Source organism: Gymnoscopelus microlampas (assembly GCF_963454915.1).
Source record: "Gymnoscopelus microlampas genome assembly, chromosome: 18".
NCBI classification, from domain to species: Eukaryota; Metazoa; Chordata; class Actinopteri; order Myctophiformes; family Myctophidae; genus Gymnoscopelus; species Gymnoscopelus microlampas.
In genome coordinates this window covers 12,233,620-12,259,139 of record NC_139955.1, presented here as the reverse complement: position 1 = coordinate 12,259,139, position 25,520 = coordinate 12,233,620, and the positions used below count along the sequence as shown (strand labels likewise).

Sequence of the window (25,520 nt, the reverse complement as noted above, 5' to 3'; positions counted from 1 at the left end):
TTTAACCCCAGGCTTTATTTTCCTTTATATTTTTCTCGCTCTTTGGACGCACGCTTGAAGACGTCAACGAGCGGGTTGACCAACACTTCAGCAACAACTCTGCGACACGATTTGAAAAAAGAATCGTGAAAATGTGTTCAAATCTTTGCTTCTGGGGGGTCCCTGGAGCAAAACATTTTGAGATGAGGTGTCCGGGGCCAAATACATATCTAAAAATGTTTTCTAAATCCTAGAAGTATGTTGCTATATCAGTGGTGCTCCAACTTTTCCCATGTCAAGGACCCCCAAAATCATCTGTATTAGGCCGCGGACCCCCCCCCCCCCCATCTCAAAATAGAATTTGCTTAAAAAAAACATATACATTCAAAGATTTGCACACATTTTCACGATTTTCCAAAAATAGCAGATCTACTATGTAAAAATAGCAGATATACAAGCTCTGTGCCGCGCTATGAACTTGTATATCTGCTATTTTTGAATAATAGCCAAAGAAATCTAACAGATGACACAGATGTGTTCCCGGTCTTAATGGGTTAAACAACACTTGGTAGTTTTGTAGCTAAACTTGGATTGTAATGTAGCTTTTTAAATGTTGTAGCCGCTACAAACGTAGCTTTGTGTCTTCATGTCGCTGGCTTCCATGGAAAATGAACGGTCGGTAGACAGTAGCTCTGTATCAGGCAGTGTGAACGTGGCGAAAGGCTTCATCGGCGCATAATCGCGTATGATTATACACTGATGAAGGCTTATAGAGCCCAAAACGCATCCGTTTCATATACCACGGCGCCTGCCTTTTAAAATAAAATAACAAGTGCCTGAAGGACAGAACGCGAGTGCTAGCCATCCTTCTCTTTATGATAAGATTCTTTGGAGCCGGCGAGTTTGTTGTTATCGTTTGTGTGTGACTAAAGTTGTGCTCCTTCTAGTGAGGCTAAGTGCCATGGCAACAGCAGCGTGTGTTTCAACTAGACAGGATAAGAGCTGTGTGTGTGTGTGTGTGTGTGTGTGTGTGTGTGTGTGTGTGTGTGTGTGTGTGTGTGTTTGTACCTGTACTATGGGCAGTATGCTGAGCAGAGGGGAGCTCTTGTTTTCATCCAGAGGCGCAGGAGCCACAAAACTGAAGCCTTTGAAAAGCTGGTGGGCGTTAGCACTGGGAGGGATACCTGGAGAGTCTGTACACACACACACACACACACGCACACACACACACACACACACACACACACACACACACACACACACACACACACACACACACACTTAAACACTTAAACCCTCTAAACGTAGTAAACTGGACTTGACTCTATACGTTTTTCCATCTACAGCAAATCTCTTCACCACAAATAGCTGATCTACAAGCTCACAATCGTTTTGTGAGGTGATGGATCGGCTATTTGGCATTCTTTTTTGTGCCCCACTACCTGCTGCAACCCTCTTACCAGCCCGTGGACACGTCCATTGCTACCAAACACACTAGCAGGTGTGAGACTTCAGAAACGAGAGGCTTGGTGTCTCAGTGGCTTAGTTAGAAAAGGCTCTTCAAGGCTAGAGTCAAACGCACCAAAAATGTACTTCCGTGTTTCCAGCACGGAACTGTAGTTACCATGGTTACTGGACTGTCATTTGTTTTGGCGCTAGTGTGTGTGTCTGTGTGTGTGTGTGTGTGTGTGTGTGTGTGTGTGTGTGTGTGTGTGTGTGTGTGTGTGTGTGCGCGTACCTTTAGGTGTCTTTGCGGTGAACTCTGGGTCGAAGCAGAACGTGTCGTCAGGTTTACCTGTAGCTGGTTTAAAAGGCGGTTGGAGTTCTCTCCTGAATAACCTCTGTTGGACACACACAAACACACATTTGTTTTATATGAAGCACATAATTTAAATGGATTCCACTGCATTAATCATGGAACATATAGGACACGTTCCAATGACTGGCTCATGCTAAAGGTGCCCCAAGTAAAGTCTGAACTGGGAAAAACAGCCTTTTGTTTCAGTGCCCGAACCACTTGGAATGACCTACAGCTTCAATTAAAGATCTGTTCTCCCATAACATGCAGTCAATTTAAATCTTTGATTGCAGACCTACGCACACATGTCTGCAACTGCTTCTAAACTTGTGTTGTATCACACGTTAGGGGGAAGTTTCTGTTTTGTTTTGTTATTGATGTGAATATTGATGTGAAAATGAAATTGTACTTTGGACTGTGATGTATCTCGAAGACACTGCAAATGAGGGCAACCTCAATGTCTTTTCGAGAACAAATAAAGGTTTGAATAAATGAATGAAAGAACATTAGTTTGCCCTTAACCTGCTGCTAACCCTAAAATCCTCAGGACACACACACACAAAACCAAAATCCCTCCAACAGTGTTGTTTTTGTCTGCAAGTGGTGTGTGTGTGTGTGTGTGCGAGAGAGAGAGAAGCCAACAGTCCTCCCAGATTAACTCCACAGCTTTGAGCATCCAATAGCATCCTGCTGCCTCTTAAACACTCACGCAGGGCTATTAGTACAGACACAGTGAGAGCTGGCCTACAGCCCAGACACACACACACACACACACACACACACACACACACACACACACACACACACACACACACACACACACACACACACACACACACACACACACACACACACACACACACACACACACACACACACACACACACACACACACACACACACACACACACACACACACACGTCAGCGAGCCAAATGTCTGTTAGAGGTGAGAATCCTCAACAGAAGCTGTGGGAATTAGATTTAGCTGGCTGCATTTCATCATATGAAACACTGATAGAGAGAAGGGGGGGGGTGAGAAAAGAGAGAGAGAGATGGAGAGAAGTACAGAGAGAGAGATGGAGAGAGAGGAGAGACAAGAACACACTGTAGGCAGAGATGGTGAAGGACAGAGAGAAATACAAGAGATAGAAAGGGAGAGATTACTTACATTCCAGTCAATAGTAGAAAAGAAAGCATGTCGTTTGATCTCCTCCACACCGTCAGCTCCAGCCCCTAGACAGACAGACAGACAGACAGACATACAGACAGACATAATTATTCTACATAGTAGTAAAGATACAGAATAAAGTGGCAAAAAGGTGTCGTTAAGGCAGAAGAAAATACTAGTAAAGTGATTTTGCGCGTTGGTGAGTCTTAACCAATTGAACCCTATATACTTAGATGACCGGGGTCATCGCGATGCGACGCGTTGTGAGCTTGTAGATCGGCTATTTTCAAATGGCCTAGGTATAAAATAGGGCTGAAGTGGTTAATATATGTATGTTTTATAATTTAATAATTTATATCTGAAAAAGTATCTAGTAACTAAAGTTTTCAAATAATTGTAGTGGAGTAAAAGTACAATATTTGCCTCTGAAATGTAGTGGAGTAGAAGTAAAATTATAGACAATTGGAAATACTCCAGTAAAGTAAAAGTACATCAAAATTGTACTTAAGTACAGTACTTAAACTGAGTAAATGTACTTAGTTACTTTAGACCACTGAGTGTACCAAGAGTTTACTCATCTACCGACCACATAATATGCATGCGTGCACACAAAGTGACAAAAATGAATCATTGAATGAACGAATAGATGGGCAGACAGGCAGATCAACTATGAGACATCATACCTAGCCTGTTAGCAGGGTTTCGTTTGAACAGCATTCTCAGCAAACTCTGGGCTTCTAAACTCAGGAACTGTGGCATTCCCAACTTGGCTCTGGACAGGAAGACAGGACGAGGAAGAGAGATAGACGACACATGAACTTCACTGCGTAATTACAGAAGTGGCGCGTGTGCGTGTGTGTGTGTGTGTGTGTGTGTGTGTGTGTGTGTGTGTGTGTGTGAGTCCCAAAACATTGAGTCTGCACACTGGCTCATGCTCCCATGGATATTTATTACATTACTAATAGGTGATGTTTCAAGCAGCAAGCTTTTTCTCAGACTGAGAAAAGGTCTGTTCAAATATCTGATTCTGTATCAGATCAAACATGTATAAGTGTGTACCTGCGTAAACGTGTATGTACTGTAAAAGTGTGCATGTGTGATTATGGTGTGTGTGTGTATGCGAGTGTGTGTTGCGGAGCAGAGGAACTCACTTCAGAATCATGTTCATGGTTTCATTTCGGTCTTTCCCTTGGAATGGTAACGTCCCCGTCAGCATCTCGAACTACAAGCATAGAAAGAGACAAAACATCTAAAACATCTCCGCAGGACAATACATCTCTTTAGGACAACACAGAGACTGGGTTCTTAGAAAAGCGCATGTACATTTGTGATATTATTATTATTATTATTATTATTATCTCTGTAGGACAAAATATATCTGTAGGCTACTATGCAGAAATACAGTATCTTAGTCATGTCTATTGTTGTTGTGAAAAATCAAGAAAATGTGTGTCTGTTTTTGTGTCTGTCTGTTGACATATTTGAAAATATATTTTTTAAAGAGAACATTTGTAAAATATTTTGTTACAGGGACCTCCAGAAGCAAAGATTTGAGTTAAAAATGTTGTTTAAAAAAATATGTGTGATGATTTGCACAAATGTTCAAGATTTTTCAAAAATAGCAGATCTACAAGCTCATAGCGCGGCTGTATATCTGCTATTTTTGAATAGCCAAAATAGCTAAAATCTAAAATGACACAGATGCGTCCCCGGACTGAATGGGCTAAAATGTTAATCTTACTACTCCCAGCCACCAGTCAGCTGTGTGTGTGTGTGTGTGTGTGTGTGTGTGTGTGTGTGTGTGTGTGTGTGTGTGTGTGTGTGTGTGTGTGTGTGTGTACCATTAGTACTCCCAGGGACCACCAGTCAGCACTCTGTGTGTGTCCTCTCCTGTTGACCACCTCAGGGGCCATATACTCCACCGTACCACAGAAGGAATACGCCTTCTTATCAGCATCCACTGACTCTTTACTCAAACCAAAGTCTGCAGGGAACCGACACACATATTCCTTCACCCTATGACAGTATCTCCAAGAGCACAATCTATCATTATCATCAATACTATTATTATTCAATAATTATCAACATTTTATAAAAAAAAATATATATATATATTTAAGACAGGATAATTAAAAAGTCCAATTAAGTCATTAAATTAATGTGATGTGTAATGTTTCAGCAAAAGTGCTTTTTATCTGTGGACCAGATTTAAGAACTTGATTAAAAGTTAACTCAGTTATCCTCGTGCAAAATAATTCAAACATTACTCAGTGTTGTCAGAACAAAGGTCCTTATACACTAGGAGCAGGGCTCCCCCCCCCCCCCATGTGATTAATTCTCCTGAAAATATATTACTATTATATATATACTATATATTAATATTAGTTGTTAATAAAGCGACATATTATCTTTACTGAAACGAGGTCAATTGTTCAACCTTGTTTCGGTAAACATTATTTTTTACTGAAACAAGCAGTAAAAAACAAAAGCATCAACCAGTATGAATGAGGCACCAAATATATGAATAATTCAATGTGAAATATTTTTGGTTTATTCATTTGTCACCCGCTCCCGGGTGTGTAAGGAACTCAACAGTGAAACACTGAGTGAGTATTAACGTCTACGTAGCCTTGTGCTAAAAGTCACACACCTGTTAACTTGATATGTCCAGCTTCATCAAGTAAGATACTGAAAGACAGAAAATATACAGATGTTTGTGTCTGATATTGATTCACATAAATAATCAGAAATTAAAAAGTGAACCATAGCAAGCAACAATTACAGTGATGTCAATAATAGCACGTTTCTCAATGCTATTTCATTTTATCAGTTTGGTCACTGGTTGTCAACATGGGGTCTGGGGACCCCTAGGGGTCCTTGAGGTGGTTCCAAGGGGTCCCCAGCAAAATGACCGATAGCTAAGAGCAAAAGGGACCTTTCAAGGTCTATAACTTGGAGAGTGTACAAATGGAACCCTTAATGTAGTCCTTTTTGATCCATTTGTATCTTTGCTTCTGGGGGTCCCTGCTGGAACTAACCGTTTTGAGATGGGGGTCTGCGGCCAAATATAGATCATTTTGGGGGTCCATGACATGAAAAATGTGTAGATGCGTTTGCGGATTGAATGGGTTAAAAAAGGTCAAGGGTTGAAAGCTAAGGGTTCATACTTCTCTGGTTTGAGATCTCTGTAAACTATGCCCAGGGTGTGCAGATGGTCGAGTGCCAGGGCAAGCTCTGCAAGGTAGAATTTCACATCCTCCTCTGTAAACATGACCTGGTAAGAACTGGACAAATTTACTCTCTGGACTCGGAAGAGGGGAGACACAAAGCAACAGCAAGGAAAACACAGCTCTTCAACGTACCACCGACAACAACAACAACAAACAAAAATAATATTCTTAATTATTATTATAATTTATTATTAGTTATAATTATTACAATATAATATCATTATTACAATATCAACACATCTAAAGGGCTCAGCGAGCATCTGTGTCACTTTAGATTTCTTTGCTATTCAAAAATAGCAGATCTACAAGGTCATAGCGCGGCACCGAGTGCCGCACTATGAGCTTGCAGATCTGCCATTTTTTAACTATGTGCAAATCTTTGAATATTTTTATATTATATATTCTATATTTTTTTACGAAAATTTGTAAAATATGTTGTTCCAGGGAACTCCAGAAGCAAAGATCTGAGTTAAAAAAATACATATATTCAAAGATTTGCACAAAATGTTCAAGATATTTCAATAATAGCAGATCTACAAGCTCATAGCGCGGCATTCGGTGCTGCGCTATGAGCTTGTATATCTGCTATTTTTGAATAGCCAAAGTATAAAATAGTAAGCTGTGTGTGACAACAACAACAAACAAAAAAAAAGAAAGAGATTATTATTATCTCTATTACAATATCAGCACATCTAAAAAGGCTCAGCGAGCAATATAACGGCCGATGTTTGGGATTGTGGAGATCTGCCCGGCAGGCAGGCAGCAGCTATCTCTACCGGATCTGTCTTCACAGGGCCTTCGGCAGGCCAACTTATCTACGGGAACAATCACATCTGGTGTGAGTTTCCTGAAAGCTTTGGATTAAAACTGATCTGGGCCCTCTCTAAAGTGACGGGCAGTACATGATCTAAGAGCGCCACAGACGTCTTCCAAGAAAACTAGGCTGGCTGGCTTACAGGCGGAAGACAGAATTACTGTGAAAAGCCAAAGTGAACAACACAGCGGGAGATAAAGAAACGACTTCTGACAGCGTTTCTAGTCGGACGAGAAAGCCTGTGATGCGTATCAAACGCAACCCCTGTCTCGTTTCAACTCTGTTATCTCTACAGATGCTCGACGTTCGTGAGAGGATTACGGTATGTGTCCTCTAGAATTAGAACTTTAACAAATAAACCTCATAACGATCTCGGTAGAGGTTTCCAAAGAGGCAATTAACCACTTGTTTCAACCTGCCCCCCCCCATTTGATTTATTTGATTTGCACAACAATTACAAACATTATGCATAATATGATAGTTCTTTCTATGGGAAAGTTGACAGTTTAGTTGTTGTGCCGGTGAGGTAAGAAACCCTAGGGGGGCTTATGCGAGTACCTCACCGTTTATATTACGTAAAATTTGTATTATTTAATATTAAAAAAAAAAAAAAACATATACCGGTACATCTACAAAAACATAAGATAAAGTAGGACAAATAATAATACATTTTGGGCATGTCATTGAACATTTTCATAACTTTTCAATGATTGTTTTTATAAAACATAGCTGATCGACAAGCTTACAACGTGACGAATTGCATTGTGAGCTTGTAGATTGGCTATTCTCCCATGTGACACTGTTGAATGACGGAATATAAAAAGGGGCTTAAGTGATTATGTTACCAGAAAGAAAAAAAACGGTTCAAAAGACGTGTTTTGTGGTGCAGTATTTAAAACATGGTGGATCTAAACACAGCAGGGAGTGAACATACCTCTTTGGATAAACGCGTGAAGACGTCCCCTCCCCTGAGAAAGTCCAGTATTAGATAGAGCTTTCCTTCAGTCTGAAAGGCTGGACAGATGAGATCAGACAAGTCACCGTCTTGCACAAGTACACTGACACACAGCTTTTTTTGACAATGGGGTATAGCTACTTTTACTTATAGTAAATAAAAATCGGAGTACTTCTTCAACCACTGCATGCACGCGCACACACACACACACACACACACACACACACACACACACACACACACACACACACACACACACACACACCAGTGGTGTAAAGTAACTAAGCACATTTACTCAAGTCCTGTACTTAAGTACAATTTTGAGGATTTTTTACTTTACTGGAGTATTGTACTTTTACTCCACTACAATTATTTGAAAACTTTAGTTACTAGTTACTTTGTAGATTTTGATTATTATTACAAATCATACATTAACCACTTCAACCCCACGCTGGGCAAGACCTGGGATGTTGGTTGTCTAGGAAGTGAAGAACCGGAAACGGTTGAATTTGATGGAAGTACCGCCCAAGGAAATGACGTTGATGCTTTACAAATCTGTTAACATTCTCCGTGAATGAAACGAGTGTTGTGATTGGTCAAAATTTCCGTCGTACACGTTTCCAGGGGAAACGTGTACGACGGAAATCCTACCCATTCAGGACTTCCTAGACACTCGCTGCTTTAGGTCGTGACCAGGCTCTTCTTTTCGCAGATAAGGGAGGCTGGGACCGAGGTTACTTCAACCCTATATGCATTTCGGCCATTTGAAAATAGCAGATCTACAAGCTGGGAGCTTGTAGATCTGCTATTTTCAAAAGACTTTAATGCATTTGAAAACTTGTGAAATGGTACAATCTGCATAATGAGTACTTTCTACTTTTGGTACTTTAAGTACATTTTGATGCCAATACTTTTGTACTTGAATTCCGGACTTTTACTTGTAAGTATTTCTACATTGCAGTATTGATACTCTAGTAAAAAATGGGAGTACTTTTTCCACCACTGACGCATGTGCGCACGCACGCACATTCTGTGACATGACATAGAGGATTAGGGTGACTGGCACAACAACAGGGTGTTCTTACCGTAGTGCAACTTAACTATGAAGGGATGATTGACCTCCACTAAAATGTCTCTCTCCATCTTAGTGCGGACTCTGTCCCTGACTGCAGAGAGGAGGGGAGACAGGGACAGAACACAAAATGATTGGGATCAAACCCATCAGAGGACATTGTGTTGTTAACAAAGGAGACGGGTCCGGTGCGTCCCAGGAACAGGACGGTACGGCACCGAAGGAGAGACAGCGGAGCAGCTTGGACATTTAAGCCTTTTTTAAGTAATAAGGGTGACTGACGTTTCGATGTGAACCACATCGAAGCGGCTCTGAGGAAGATGTAGTTCACATCGAAACATCAGTCAACTTGTATATCTGCTATTTTTGAAAATATTTGAAAAATATCAAAAATGTTTGAACAATTTTGCATAATTTTGCATTTCTTTCAACACAAATCTTCTCTTCTGGTGGTCCCTGGCACAAAACATTTTCAGGTTCATGTACCTACAGTAAAGGTACATTATTCGTTCCATTGAAATGTTAAAAAGGTAGTGATATTTTTTGGTTAAAACACAAAGGTTTTTTGTTAAAAGCTCAAAGCTCTATAATCTCATAGAAATCATTGCTATATAGTGTTTGTTCATTAAGACAGGTCTACCCGTGTCTCCATTAAATAAGCAGAAAATACATTTTCACGTGGGTCACCAATTGTATCCAATCAGGAGAGAGTACCCACTTATCAGTTTCATTTTTATAGCATCCCAGTTTCAATTTTGTCTGCTCATTTCTTTGTCATCACTTCCAATTTCACTTGTTTATCCTGTAACCTGTATGAGTTCTCTCTCCTGATTGGATCAAATTGGTATCCCGACCTGAAAATTCATTTTCTGATTAAAAAAGAGCTGGAGAGACAGAGAGAGACCCTTGAGCAGAATATAGTTATTTAACACTTATTTCAACAAAAGAAAAATCACTTATAGCCGCTTTAATCAGTCATTTTTGCCAATTTCTACATCAGAATCTAATGCATAGTCGTTCCAATAATCCCTTATAGATGGGATCTACCTTGGTGAGTCATTCGAAAGGCATCGGAAGATCAGATGAATTGTTACCTTTCAAAGATGCCTTTTTGAGAACTTTCATTGCATACAACTGTCCAGCATCAGGACCAACCAGCTTCCTGACGAGAAACACCTGAGGACAGACCAGACAGAGGACAGCGGATAATCAGCGTTAACACTCATTTACAGTATAACATGGTGTGGCTTTGTAAGAACAGATCTACAAGTTAACGGCAGGTCGCGATTTGCTTGTGGATCTGTTCTTTTTGGCAAGCGATACAATATCATCGTACCACTGAATATTAAGCCATTCAATCCGGGACAGCATCTGTGTAATTTTAGCTTGACTATTCAAAGATAGCAGATATACAAGCTATCTTTGCATTAGCTATGAGCTTGTAGATCTGCTATTTTCGTGAAAAGTTGTGAAAAACTTTGAATATATCTATATTTTGATTTATATTATATTATAATATTTTGATTTATTATAATATATAATATTTATATTGAGGATTTGTAACTCAAATCTTTGCTTCATGGGAGTCGCTGTAACAAAACATTTTGAGATGGGGGTCTGCGGCCAAATACATATCTAAAAATGTTTTCTAAATCCTACCAGTATGTTACTAGTAAGTGGTGCTCCAACTTTTCCATGTCAAGGACCCCCAAAATGGTATTTGGCCGGACCCCCATCTCAAAATATGTTGTTCTAAGGAGCCCCCCCAGAAGCAAAGATTTGAGTTACAAATGTTCGCTTTAAAAAAAAAAATATATATATACATTTAAAAGATTTGCATAAATGCAAAAATGACACAGATATAATACTATATCATCGTATACCACTGAATATGAAGCAGAGTGAATTCTGGGGTTCCTCACCTTGCCAAAGGAGCCCTGTCCCAGCACTTTGAGCAGCTCAAACTGGAGAGGGTCGGCCTTCTCACAGCCCTCTTTCACATGGTGGGTGATGGGAATCTCTTTGTACGTCGCCTCCTCCTCGTCCTACACACAGGTTTGTAATACTATACTTGTGAGGACATCGAAACATTTAGGATGCCATTGAAAATTGCCGAAAAATAGCAGAAGAATAGGTATGTAACGATTTATCGTAAAATCGATTAAAATCGATTCAAACTAGTGACAATTTAAATTGATTTAATAAAACATTTATCGCAATGCAAACAGCAGAGGGAGCGTAAAAAAAATAAGAGAAGAACATATAGGATCTTTGTAAGAGAATTGATTAAATAAAAGAGTTTTCAGTCATTTGCTACTGTATTTTTCTTCATTTGTTTTGGCAATTTGGCTATTTTTTTAGCCAAATTGCAATACATTTTTGATTAAATCGTTTCAAATTGTCACCGGTTTGAATCGATTTGAATCAATTTGTGATACATCTTTACATGCCTAGTAGTACACACACACAGCAAATCATTGTGAGGCAACATTGCCTTCCATATCAGGCTGTGTGTACACACACACACACACACACACACACACATTACTCACACAGTGTGTGAAAGAATCTTCGTCCTCCATGGGGTCATCCATGATCTGATGCCCATTGACCTGGAACCAAAACAACAGCATTGATCAGTGGAGTATAAAGGTAGGAGTGAAGTCCTTCGTCCAACAATCCATCCACGTCCCTGGAACTAAATATTTTACAAATGTTTGCTTAAAAATATATACATTCAAAGATTTGCACAAAATGTTCACGGTTTTACAAAAATAGCATATCTACAGGCTCATAGCGCGGCACATCTAAAATGACACAGTTGTGTTCTCGGATTGAATGGGTTACGTGAAGTATCATATAAACATTTATTTTGAGGCGTAGACTTTGTCTGTTATCCACTATGTGGCAATGAATGAGAGAGAGAGAGAGGGAGAGAGAGAGAGAGAATTTCTGTTTTTGAAACATTTGTTTTTGCAGTCATACATTGACATTTATTGACATTTAAGAACACCGACTCAACTCCCCCACACTCAACATAGAAATTCAGGGGGGAAAAAAACAACACCACATACTAGGGCTGTCAACCAATAATCCATATTTGAACATACAGTATATTTGAATATTAAAAATGAACAAATATTCAACTGTAAACATTTTGAATAGAAAAAGATGAATAATGTGCCTCACGAGTTCTCTCAGGTGCCGTAGGAGTAACGTGTCGTGTAGTGACAAATATCGCCCTCCTCCTCTCCCCGGCTTCCCTCCCCCGAACGAACACAGACACGCCAATTGTTAGTCGCAGCCTTTGAGAAAAGGTATCCCGTTATCCTACCAAGACCCCCTGTGCCGCACTATGAGCTTGTAGGTCTGCTATTTTTGAAAAATCGTGAAAATGTGCGCAAATCTTGAATATAGTATATATATTTTTAAAGCAAACATTTTTAACTCCAATCTTTTCTTCTGGAGGGTCCCTGCTGGAACAAAATATTTTGAGATGGGGGGTCCGGGGCCAAATACATATAATTCTGGGGGTCCTTGACATGAAAAAGTTGGAGCACCACTGATATACCCAGGGGTTAAAGCAAAAAAGAATCCCAAGACTGAAAATTATTTTCAGAACATGTCCCAATATGTGATTTTTGATTTTTAAACATGGCACATGGAATCCTCAAGACTGAAATCAGTCCCCAGGACTGAGAACTTTAATCCCTGTATACCGTTAGGTATTTTTAGATATGTATTTGGCTGCAGACCACAAGCGGTTAAAAGCCAGTAGTATGGAGGTCCCTGGTCTCAACCACCAGCTTATTTGAAATTCAGTACTGAACTGGAACCGGGCTTGGTGAGAAGAGGCACCCGAAACAACAACAACAACAGATGGAATCTAAGAGTCACATGTTAGTGTTTCTTGGACTGAAGTGCCTGGCTGCCACTTGATTTAGGACAATATGAATTATGTCTGTGCTCTAATCCTGTCCATCTGTCACGCATCTGTAAAGCCTGTCATTATTTCTTTGCTATTAAAAAAACCACTCCATACCCGGTGAAGTGCGCAGGCGAAAGTAGTTGCAAACGTGGGGTTATTGCGCGTCCCGTCACGGCCAAATACATATTATTTCGGGGGTCCTTGACATGGAGACAGAGCACCACTGATATAGCAACATATTGTTAGGATTTAGAAAACATGTATTTGGCCCGCGGACCCCCCCCATCTCAAAATGTTTTGTTCCAGGGACCCCCATGATTTGAGTTACAAATGTTCGCTTTAAAATATAGATATAGTGCACACATTTTCAAGATCTTTTAAAAATAGCAGATCGACAAGCTCATAGCGTGGCACTCAGTGCCGCGCTATGAGCTTGTATATCTGCAATTTTTGAATAGCCAAAGACATCTAAAATGACACAGATGCGCAGGGCCGCATTAACCGTGGAACCTAGTGGAACTTGTGTTCCACGGCCCGCAGCCTGCAGGGCCCTGTGAGAATTGTGTATTTAATTTTTGTGTATTTAAAGAAAAAATCACACCCTGTGTGAAGTGGGCGGTGTGTGGTCATCACAACATGACTCACTTAAAAAAAAGGATAAATAGCCAATCACAGTCCTGAATTTGCAAAGTCAGCCAATCACATTACAGCTAGTGGTGATGACACTAGCTGTAATGTGATTGGCTGACTTTGCAAAAGTATAGATTTGCATTGACTGTGGAAGGGTTAGGGGTGTAGACTGCGTTGTAGACTATTGGCCAATCACGGTGCAGGATTGTGTCCAAAACTCACGTATAGGGGGCGGTTACACCGCCCCAAAAATGTGCGTGAAATTATGCCACTGGGGGGGCCTTTGATTTTGTGGTGTTCCACGGCCCTGAGGGGTCTTAATGCGGCCCTGCAGATGCGTTCCCGGATTGAATGGCTTTAATCCTCAGCCAGAGCACACAAAAACCTGTGCTGGGACTGCGGTCCCCTCAAAGATGGCTTGGCCCAACGTCTCTCTGGTATCAAAAAGCTATTTTACGGGCCAGGCAGGCAGGTACCTTTGCATACACACAAGAAAACTGACTTGGTTGATTACTTGATTTATCTGTAGGTTTTACCAAAAAATACAACACAAACAAATCCCCAAAATATAATGCCTTCCAAATGATTTGCACTTGTTTGAGTGCTCAGAGGCGGCCTGTTCTCAGACCTTTACATTGGGCTCCCTGTCTGTCAAAGAATCCATTTCAATATACTACAGTTGATTTATAAAGCATTGAATGGTTTAAGGCCAAAATGCATTTGTGATCTTGTTTAGAAGTGTAACCGGTCTGCTTTCCAAACCCAGAGTCAGAACTTATAACGTGCAACAAACTCCCCGGAAACTGCAGGTCTGCTACAAATCAAAGCTGAAGACCTACCTATCTGTTTGCCTTTAGTGAGTCTTGACAAGCCATGTCTTTGTGTTTTATTTGAATGTCTGATATCAAATTGTATCCTTAGAATGTGTTTTTGTACTGTCCTCCTCTCTGTGTCTTCATGCTCAATGTTTTTGTGTCAAGTACTTGTATGTCAAGCCTTGCTGTTAAAACATGTACTATATACTTTACTGTACCGTCGGGGGAGCTCTGAGGAGCTTTAACCCATTCAATCCGGGAACGCATCTGTGTCACTTTTTCTTTGGCTATAAAGCAGATATACAAGATCATGAAAATGTGTACAAATCTTTGAATATATATATATATATTTTTTGAACAAACAGTTTTTTGAAAAAAAAACATATGTTGCTATATCAGTGGTTCTCAAACTTTTTCATGTCAAGGACCACCCAAAATGATATGTATTTGGCTGCGGACCCCCCCCCCCCCCCCCCCCCCATCTCAAAATATTTTGTTCCAGGGACTCCCAGAAGCAAAGATTTGAGTTTAAAATGTTCGCTTTAAAACAATATATATATTCAAAGATTTGCACCATTTTTTTACGATTTTTCCAAAAAATAGCCAAAGAAATCTTAAAATGACAGAGACGCGTTCCCGGTCTTAAAGGGTTAATAACTGCAGGAAAGCAGGTGATGGGCTCGCTGCTCCGCTGTTGTCCAGCAGAGCTGCATCAAGGCTCAGCCTGCATGATGCACTCAATCCAGCGTGTGTGGGTGTGTGTGTGTGTGTGTGTGTGTGTGTGTGTGTGATTCCATCAAGCCCCTCTGAAGAGGGGGATGATGGTGACTCATAGCGGCTACGTAAGCCCACTGACGGGGTGGAGCCACCCTCCTTAAAAGTCAAACACGTATCCACAAAACACACAGAGACCCAGATGAACACGATCGCTCTACATAGCGTACTAATGAACTGTGAGGAATGACCACAGAGTCACAGTGACATTGTGGATTCTTTCTTTTTTCCATCGTTACTCTCACATAAGAGCAGGGCTGTCACGATTACAAATTTAAGTTGACGATTCATTGTCACTGAAATAATTGCGATTAACGATTTAATTGTGTGTCTGGCATTGAATATATGAATACAAATTCTGCTTGCCTTTTAGGCTTCGTAATAAAAGATTGCACAGGGCAGATATGACAAATGACTTAAATATACAAAGACATTATTGACATTTAATAATTTTATACATGCAAAAAATAACAGAAATAGCCGATCTACAAGCTTGCAGATCTGCTATTTCTGCTTTTTTAAATATTTGAAAATGGGTGAACATTTCTCAACATGGAAACGATTATGCAAAAATAATTGCGAGTACACAAGAGTAAAAGTATTTGGTTTCAGCTCCTCAACATTGCAGCAGCAATAGCAACAAAAACAAATAACACAAGCGGAAGTCTATGACGCAATCCAATGAGGAGGAGATCTGTGCTATCTACACAGAACAATCCTTAGTGTCGATTTAACTCAAAACAGTGTACAAACGGAGCCGAATGGACCTGTAAGGGGTCCACATGGTTCCATTTTGCACTCTCTTCGGGGTTACCGGGGTCCATTTGGTTCCATTTGTTGGACGCTCTTCTGAGTTGAATTAACACTGAGGACATTACAGGCTGGGGCTGGTGTCATCCTTGGCTTGCAGATGATTTACGCCCACCTTTAGCATGGTTCATCACAGCTTGTGAGAGAGGAGCACAGCCTACGCTGCCTGCATTCATGCAACAAGGCTGCAATCTGAAATATCTTGTCTGATGTCTCTCAACTTTTCACACTGGCTCCCTGGGTCTGTCAAAGAATTGATTTATAAAATACTACGGTCGGTTTTGTAAAGCACCGAATGGGTTTAGGGGCCAAAAAATACATTTCTGATCTTGCGATACATCATGAATCGTCCAGACTTCTCAGGTCGCCTGGGACACGTCTGCTTTCTGAACCCAGAGAGTCAGAACTAAACGTGGAGGAGCAGCGTACAGTTTTTATGTGGTTATCGTTGTGGTTGGAGACTCTACTACGTAGAGTACTGTGTTTTATTGTACTCTCTAACCTCGGCTTTCCCAGTCTTAACCTATTCAAACCGAGAACACATCTGCGTAACCACTTTATGCATAATTATAGTATATACTTTGGCACTCAGTGCCGCGCTATGAGCTTGTATATCTGCTATTTTTGAAAAATCTCGAACATTTGTGCAAATGTTTGAAACCATATATTTTTGGAAACAACATTTTTAACTCAAATCTTTGCTTCTGGAGGTCCCTGGAACCAAAAAATATATTTTGAGATGGGGATCCGCAGCCAAATACATATCATTTTGGGGGTCCTTGACATGAAAAGGTTTGAGCCCCACTGATATAGCAACAATAGTCTGCTAGGATTTAGTTTAGTTAAAAACTGTTAGGATTTAGAAGACATGTGTAGAATTGGAACCTCGGGTCTTAACGGGTTAAATAAAGGTTATGATGATGATGCACCACATCATGTTCAACAAACTCCCAGAAAAGTGCAGGTGGAATAGAGTTCAAGCAGACAGTGTATTTATTCACCAAACCAATACAGATAACATTCAATCAACGTTACCACATTGACATGATGGTGTCTAGCTTTCCACCCCTCTCTCTGACAACTGGCAGCTTTTATACCAGCTGCAGCTAATGAGCCTGGACTGCTCCATTCCAAGGGGTGTATTATAAATCTAAAACATACATAGGGCTACATTAATAACACCATATACATTTAACCCACCTAATATATACAACTCTCTCTATGACCTACAAACATAACGATTCTTTATCCTTCACACTTTACTACAACATAAATATGAGCAATTGCAAACACACATCACATCATATCCCCCCTCTACTATCCTGATATGGTCCAGCCCAATCATGCTGGAAACACACCAGGTACTGTTGAGCATTCAATCAACCTCAACAATAAAACCTCACTACACACATAGTGCACTCTCTCCATATTGCACTAAGGTGAACTGTGCAAAATACAAAAAGTGCAAATGTGGCGTGCAAATATCATTCAATAAATAAGGGCTATATCAAAAATACGTAACAGAGGACCTCTCTCCGTTACATACATCTCTGCTCTTTTAAATCAATCTATCTGTTTGCTATTTTTGTTTTTTAAATATACAGTATACTACACAGTATATACTTTCTTCTGCATTGTAATTTCATTCCCTTATGTTTGCTTTATTTTATAAATTCAGATTTGTAATTGTGTTTAACTGTCCTTTTATAATGTGTGTCTTAATGCTCTGTGTCTTAATGTCTTAATCCTTAATGATTTGTGTAAAGCACTTTGAATTGCCTTGCCTTGATAGCTGTATTGACAAAAGGGTGTGGTGGTGTCATTAGCAGACATTAGCCGATTAGACATTATCATGGACAATCACTTAATATGTTTCTGAGTCCATCTCAAAATGTGTTTCCTGCATACAATCACGCAATAGACTAGCCTTTTCAGTTGGTGAGATTGAGAAAATCTACATTTTAATGTTGATTTCACAATGGCTACTGGGCTATTGAAAGTTAAATATTGGCAGAATTAAAAGTATGGCAATGGATAAGGGCTAGCTTCTGATATTTAAATACTAACTAGTCGATATCTAAGCAACAATATCAGTTTCTTTTTTCAAATAATTATATGAAAAATACTTCAAATGAGAAGTTTTGAAAAGGCGAGCCTACAGGTAGCAGAAGTGGAGGAAGCTGCTAGATGTACACTGTAGTCCCAGTTCTTCAAGTACAATATTGCCAATATTGTTTTGAATGCTTGACATTTTCAATGTTAATTTTAAAGCATATAATTGGCCTATAAATTAACACTGAAAATGTCAAGCAATCAAAACCAGATATATTACCAATGCTCTGGAAGCATCTCTGCTGTAAAAAGTTAAATTGAATGTACATTGATGATAAGTGTGCTTGAATTTGTTTATAGGGAGTTTAGGCGAGTTTACCAGGTTGGACTTATTCCACTCCTGATATCACAAAACTGTTGGGGGTGGGGCAGGTTTAGCTGTTCAAACACCTTTTTCCAACATTCATAAAAACATATTTAGTGTTTATGAGAAGGTCAAATTATAACATATAAGAGCTGTTTTTCCAACATTATTTGAATATTTAGCATTTTAAATGATCTGCCTTTAAAGGGAGTATACATGAGATGTGCCTGGGGAAAAAAAGATAGTTGGATTGAATTGTTGACTGGGACTAGGTATGAGGTTTCCTGATAGTGATATACGGTTTTAACAGACACCTTTCAGCCTATCAGAAACTAGACTTTTCTGTAGCCTTAATGTGTGTATGGCGCCTGGATTTCACATTTAGAAAGTGCTTTACAATACTGAGAACAAGAGACAATATAACACAGCAGTCATTACTGCGTTTTGGAAACGTTGCATGCTGGCTTTGGAAACTTTTCTTTTGAGGTTCCAACAGACCATTGAGGCAGAGCAGACTAGAGTCTAGAGACTGCAAAAGAATCCCAGAGATGGACTGGTTTAGGATGTGTGTGGTTGTCTCAACCAAACAACCTAACGTCTCTTAAGTGGAGCTCTCAGAGGGCACAGCCTTCATTAACTATATACAATAAAGAGCTGAATATAATCCTTAAGTTGCTGTGATGTTAGGACAGTGACTATCAAACATATTCTGATATCCATTCCTATATTCTGATATCCATTCCTGATACATGCACTGTTGCTTACATTTCGGAGTGTGGACAGCATTGGAACAAGCACGTAATATGTCACACATACACCAGCTCTCGGTTAGCACTTCACAATTTTGAACAAAGCAATTGGGGCGAAATTAATTATCCTCCTTAAAATGTCCTACATTTCCTACACTGGGTGAGGAGCAGAAATGTGAACCTAAACCCCCAAACCACAATCTACAAATGTCAGCGGTGCTGACCCCTAGGCTCTTGTGTTATCATGTTGTCCTAGAGTTGTTTAGTTGTTCAAAGTGTGCCTGTCTGATGCAAGACCTAGGACCCCACTGGAACAAAGTGTAGACAAAGTGTTTGACTGTACTTGTGCTGTTTTACATTTCTGCTAAATAAAATATTCAATCAATCAAATCAATCAAGACCTGAGCTAAATGTCATGTTATACCAAGAAAATAAATTCCATCACCTTTGGCTGAGTGGTCAGTAGGGGTGCAACAATTAATAAAACCGATCAATTTAATCGATTATAAAAAAGAATCGATAATACAATAAAATAATCGATTAGTAATTTGTCATTATGGGGGAAAGATTTAAAACAATTTCAAACATTGTGAAAATAGCTGATCTACAAGCTCACAGCGGGCCATGATACAGGTGAGTTTTACACGACCCTGTTTGTGTGACAAAGTACAAAATGAAGGGCTTAAGTGATACATCAATTTATTGATAAAAACTTAAAAGCTGCTGAAAAAGGTACTTCTCGATTAAACGGAAAGTAATCATTAGAATAATCTTAAGAAAATAATTGATAGTTGCAGCCCTATCGTGGTCAATAAAAGATCTACACGTGAATCTCATGTGTGTTGGCGCGTTAACATAGACAGGTTGGTGTTGTTAAACGCCCACTCAGTGATACAAACAACATAAACAAATGGATATACCCCCCAGTACCAGCACCAAAAATATTTTAAATATATATGTTTTATTATAGGATGGTGATTGACCCAGGCAGCTTTTTATAAGACTACTAACAACACTGCAGTATTTGAAAACTGAATTTTGGTTGTAATAGCTTTGTTTACATTGGTAATGTTTGTAAACACTGTGAGTAAAACAGGGTCTCTATCTTTCTGGAGCAAGAAAGTTCCACATAGTATTATTCTCGTATCCATCTACAAATCAAACTGTCAGCATATGTTTAAATGGAATGCATTCTTTCAAAACAACACCCAGTTTGAGCCAGCTTTAACGCCAGCATTCATTTGTATACTATTACTGTATAATAAACAGGTACTGTAAACAAATATCCTAATAGAAATGCATCCCCAACCATTCCCCCTTAACGAGAGCTTGGTGGGTCAGGGTTCGAATCCCGGGTAGGACCTGATTATTAGAAGTAATGAAATGAACACTGAGGAGGATTCCTAACGGTTACAACACCACCACACTGTCTGACGTTTACAGTAACATTCCTCGGTTTATAGTGTCTTGTGTGCAAAGTAACAGAGCTTCACGTCGTTCCATCTGACATGAACATGAAGATAACATAGCTTTCCGTTATGCTAGGTTAAAGGTTATACACAGTTTATGGAGCTTTGAAGTTAGTTTTCATGGCACATATTATTTTTTCATGGCACACATTTACAGGACCTCAATGGAAACAAGCCTTAAGTGCTTTCTTGGATTTAAAACCGTTTATCCTTTTAGCATCTTTGTATAAAACTGTACCTCTGTGCTTCTTTTGCGAACAGTTAACTAAATGCAGGGGTTTTCAACCAGTGGTCCGGGGACCACCAGTGGTCCTTGAGGGGGTTCCAGGGGGGTCCCCAGCCAAATTAATAGTTAGCAACCAAATTGACCCTTATGTGTCTGTAACTCTGACAGTGTACACATGGAACCAAACATTTGGTTCCATTTGTACACTCTCAGAGTTAAATGAACACTGATGATGATGATACAGTGTAGATTTGGACCCCCAAGAAATCTAAATGGTTGAGTCCCTGGCATATCTTTTCAAATGGGGGTCCCTGGGCTAATATGTGTCAATTTGGGGGTCCTTGATGCGAAAAAGGTTGAAAACCACTTAACTAAAGCATTCAATCAACCAAACACATAAAAAAAACTTAATCTCCCAAGTTTTCAAGCAAGCTAACTGTTAGCTAGCAGCAATGCTAGCAGCTCATACAGTACAGCTGGCTGCATTACCACCAGGTTCAATGTGCTAATAAGTAACCTCCTTTAGCCAGAGCTAGCCTAGTAGCTAATGTGTTATAAACATAAACAAAAACACACATTCCACCATTATTAAACTTCCTCTGGGTTCTGGAAGGTGAGGAAGGAAGGAACGGGTTTGTTTTGATTCATTCTGCTGCCCAAAAACACACTAAAACTAAGCATTTTTAATCCACTCTTTAAAAAAAAAAAGAACAGCAGCTGATAGCATAAAGCTAGCCCAGTTAGCATGCATCACAGAGTACAGTAGTGGTGCAGGAGCCCTGTACCCTGCCTGCGTGACACGCACACACACAGAGACACACACACTCACACACACATACACACGTACACACACCGGGGGGACCACGCACTCCCTCAAACCCACACACAAAAAGACGCACAACAACAGTAAATAACAACAACAACAACATGTTGTATGGACTCATAGTGAATATCCTCACCTCACTGCTAACGCTGCTCACCTCCATCTTGTGCCAGGACTCCTCTGGCTGGGAGAAAGGCATCGTTAAACACCGTTGTGTGTTCAAACCCTACGCCTCCTCCTCGTGCATCATCATGATCTGTGTCCGTTATGTTTAGAAGAACTTTAGAGGTATTCTGCTCTAATAGATCAGGATAGAGAGGGGGGGGGCTCAGCTAATAGCAGCTATGAGGGGGCTCAGCTCAGCTGCAGACCCGGCGGTGGGCTCTCTCCAGTCCTCTGTGTGTGTGTGTGTGTGTGTGTGTGTGTGTGTGTTGACAGGAGCATCAGGATGCTATATGGATGAATATGGCGGCGGCTCCCATCAGTGAATGAGAGATTATTGACGTCACAATGACGCAGTTGCGACTCAAGGATTCCCCCCCATCCCTATCCTGTGTGAGGCTACCTGGGGTAGCGTCTGTTGCCTTGTCCTGTGACGTTCTTTAGGCACGACTTTCGTCCACACAGAGGTGTAAAAGTAACTAAGTACATGTCCTCAAGTACTGTACGTATGTACAATTTTGAGTTTTTTTCTTCTTCAGTGTTTACACTTTTCAATACTTTTATTTGTGCCCAATACATCTCAGAGGAAAATATTGTAGGCCACTTTTACTCCACTACAATTATATGAAAACTTATTTATGAATAGTATTACAAAACACACAAACCACTTCAGCCCTATATATATTTCGGCCATTTGAAAACAGCAGACCTACATGCTCACAATTCTTGTAGATCGGCTATTTTCAAAAGATTCTTTATACATTTTGAACTTGTGAAATGGGACATTCTGCACAATGAGTACTTTTACTTTTTAAGTATATTTTGATGCCAATACTTGTGTACTTTTACTCAAGTACATTTTTAATAAGGGACTTCTACTTGTAACAGAGTTATCTACATTGCAGAGTTGATACTTTTACTTAAGTAACACATGGGAGTACTCTCCATCACTGCAACAGGACCCCTTAAACAGAAGATACAGTACATGTTATAGTAGGTATCATTTTGGTTACCGGCATTGGCGTTGATAATGTACATGACCGCAGTAGCTTAGGCACACACAACATCATCATAAAACTGTAGCCAGTAGTGGTGTGACATTATTTACTAAAATGCTGTACGCAAAATGTTATACTTTGGTGGACCTTTATTCTTTAGTATTTCCTTCTTTTTTTCATTGTTTATACTTCTATAGCACCCGGCATCACTGAACCCTCCAACAGCCCTTGGTCCATTCCCATCATTCTATAAAAAAAGACAATATGGATTACTGGCAGCTTAGGCAGCTAAGGATTCCTCCCACTACCTGGCATTGGCGATGTACTCGACCATATGACAGGCTCCAGCTGGTTCAGCTCGTTAGGCCCCTGCAGCGGGTAATGGCACATCGAACTGTCCCCCGAGGGTCGGCCCAAGACCGCCTTCTCTATCAGACAGGAAATAATGGCAGTTTCTGGTCATGCCTTTTGGCCTCTGCAACAACTTAAAGCAGTTAAAGGAGGGTCCTGGGCCAGGTTCCTTCCCTCTGAGCCACTGTGTGGTCTACCTCGATGACCTCCTCGCCCCCGCAGCGAACTTCGAGGGAGGAACTAACGGGAGAGGCTGCTGGGTCAGACTCTTTTTGCACAGCTGTGGGAGAGATTGCGAAGAGACACTTGCCGATGCTGGGGCCTGCAGGAAACGGCCCTATGATTTCCACAGGAGAGGATTTCGCCTTCATGAGTTTGGGTGCTCAGCAAATAAAAAATGGGGCCTCACCGAAACTTTGCTGCAAAGGTCAGGTACTGTACTCTACTGTACTGTACTGGACAAAATTGTCTGACATGGTCTACATTGCAGGGTACAGCTGGTAGAGGGCTGTAAAGTGGTTCTCTATTGGGACCAGCTGGCACCTCACTGGCCCCTCGCCAGCACAGAAGAGAACCAGGTGGACACTCCACACTGGAAGTCCCTCACCGTGGGATACTAGAGCCCCTGAGACTTTGAAAGAGAAGGAGCCATATGACTCAGCACCTCCAGGAATTTGTGTTAGGTGCGTGTGTCTCTGGGGACAGGTAAACACATCATATGGGGGCTGTGTAGCTTCCCGGTGTGTGTCATTGGACAGGATGACTTCCCAACATGCCTCAGGGTGTACAAACACATTTGTTGTTTGCTATGGGGAATGTGTTGGATGTGTGGATTTGTGTTGTTTACTATTTTATTTGCCATTATGTGCTTAATGTGGGGAACGAAATCCAGGTGACAGGGCAAGTGGCATTAGGGACCCATGTCACTTTTCCATGGTAGGTTGAGCTTCTCTGGAGCCAATTTGTGTGTGTGAGCCACAAATACAAGTTTCATGTCGAAAGTTGTCATGGCGTTTCCTGGGAATCAACAAACCACTTGTCATTACAATATTCATAAATAACGTTTTTGGACATTAAGAGAAAAAAAGTGTTGATGGAAGCTGCACATTATAGTTAATGCCTAAACATGTATAGTCAGTTATAACGGGTCTCAATACAGAAAGATACTTTATAACTGACTATGTATGGTAGTACATGTGCTGTTCCACTGAGCTGATGGATTAACCCTAACCATATAACCTGTATATAATATGTGACCTGTATTTTACAGTATTTATGATGTGGAATTGGAAGCATATTCAAAGTGGGGAATATTGTATGGCATTATTGATAAGGGTAAAATTAATATTTGCTCCAATGGTGGTGATATTATAATGTTATGAATAAAGAAATAATAATAAAAAAAAACTGTATCACAAAAAGAAATCTATTAATACATAAATACAATTGTGTAAAAAATTAGGACATATTTTGTATGCAATGTGCATGTCATTAATTTCTCTATACTTATCTGCTACATATCCTAATGATTATTTTAGTTTTGGGTAGATGTTGAATGTTCCTTGTGTGTGGATTAAATCTGTAGCACGTACAGCTAGTTCATGGTAAAATAAACTACCCATTGAATCACAACCAAAGGAACCGCACACAAAGCCGAGGGGGGGGGGGGCGGGGGGGAATAATACAATGTTGATACGATGTATCACGTTTGCGTCCGGGTGACACACATTCGACTGTCAGCGTAATGATGATGTCTTTCCTAACAAACAAACACAAGATGAATATTAGTGCAAGCGCAAGGACCGGCTGTCATCTTGTGATGAACAGCTATGAGTGTTCGTTATGCATGCCTCTGACCTTAAAGGGTGTAAGTTTAATGTTTCAAATCCAGCCATTTTTATAAGCCTGTCCATCCCTCTTCATCCAAGTGAAAGTAAGAGGCTTACAGCTCATCCATTTTCTGTCTCTCGCACATGCATGCACACACGCTTGCGCACACACACGTCTGAGGGCGTCAGGGTGAAGTTCAATTCAAAAAGACAAGTAAGGCCACGTGTGTATCCATGAGTTTATGCACTAAATCCAATCAAAAACAACTTCTCAGATTGTGTGTTTTTTTTTTATGTGAATGAATACGACAATATGGGATTGTACTGAATATGGTCTGCATTTCCGTAGTGTCTTTATTCAAAGCACGTTGCATTCACCCATTCACACACTGGCGGTGGAGGAGAAACCCTGCAAGGCACCAACCTACTCGTCGTGCGCAGTTAGGGGTCTTGCTCAAGGGCATGGGTGGATTTTCATTAAAATTAGAGCGAATAATCAGTAGGCTCCCCTGAGGAGATCAGG

At 40.3% G+C, this 25,520-nt stretch overlaps 2 protein-coding genes across 2 annotated transcripts in view; one reads left to right on the top strand and one right to left on the bottom strand.

Moving 5' to 3' along the window:
• rps6kal (ribosomal protein S6 kinase a, like) overlaps positions 1-22,126 on the bottom strand; it is a 30,963-nt gene extending 8,837 nt beyond the window's left edge. The window contains exons 1-14 of the mRNA XM_084041455.1: positions 21,794-22,126; positions 11,570-11,629; positions 10,940-11,062; positions 10,112-10,193; positions 9,031-9,111; positions 7,925-8,004; positions 6,114-6,220; positions 5,597-5,634; positions 4,788-4,930; positions 4,098-4,168; positions 3,630-3,718; positions 2,947-3,011; positions 1,718-1,820; positions 1,048-1,172 (exon numbers count right to left, since the gene is read on the bottom strand). Coding sequence (XP_083897581.1) covers positions 1,048-1,172; positions 1,718-1,820; positions 2,947-3,011; positions 3,630-3,718; positions 4,098-4,168; positions 4,788-4,930; positions 5,597-5,634; positions 6,114-6,220; positions 7,925-8,004; positions 9,031-9,111; positions 10,112-10,193; positions 10,940-11,062; positions 11,570-11,629; positions 21,794-21,856 — 1,230 coding nt within the window. The 5' untranslated portion in view covers positions 21,857-22,126. The remainder of the gene's footprint in view (positions 1-1,047; positions 1,173-1,717; positions 1,821-2,946; positions 3,012-3,629; positions 3,719-4,097; positions 4,169-4,787; positions 4,931-5,596; positions 5,635-6,113; positions 6,221-7,924; positions 8,005-9,030; positions 9,112-10,111; positions 10,194-10,939; positions 11,063-11,569; positions 11,630-21,793) is intronic.
• LOC311033520 (uncharacterized protein) overlaps positions 1-25,520 on the top strand; it is a 267,268-nt gene that overhangs the window by 108,628 nt on the left and 133,120 nt on the right. The gene's annotated exons all lie outside the window — the stretch shown is intronic.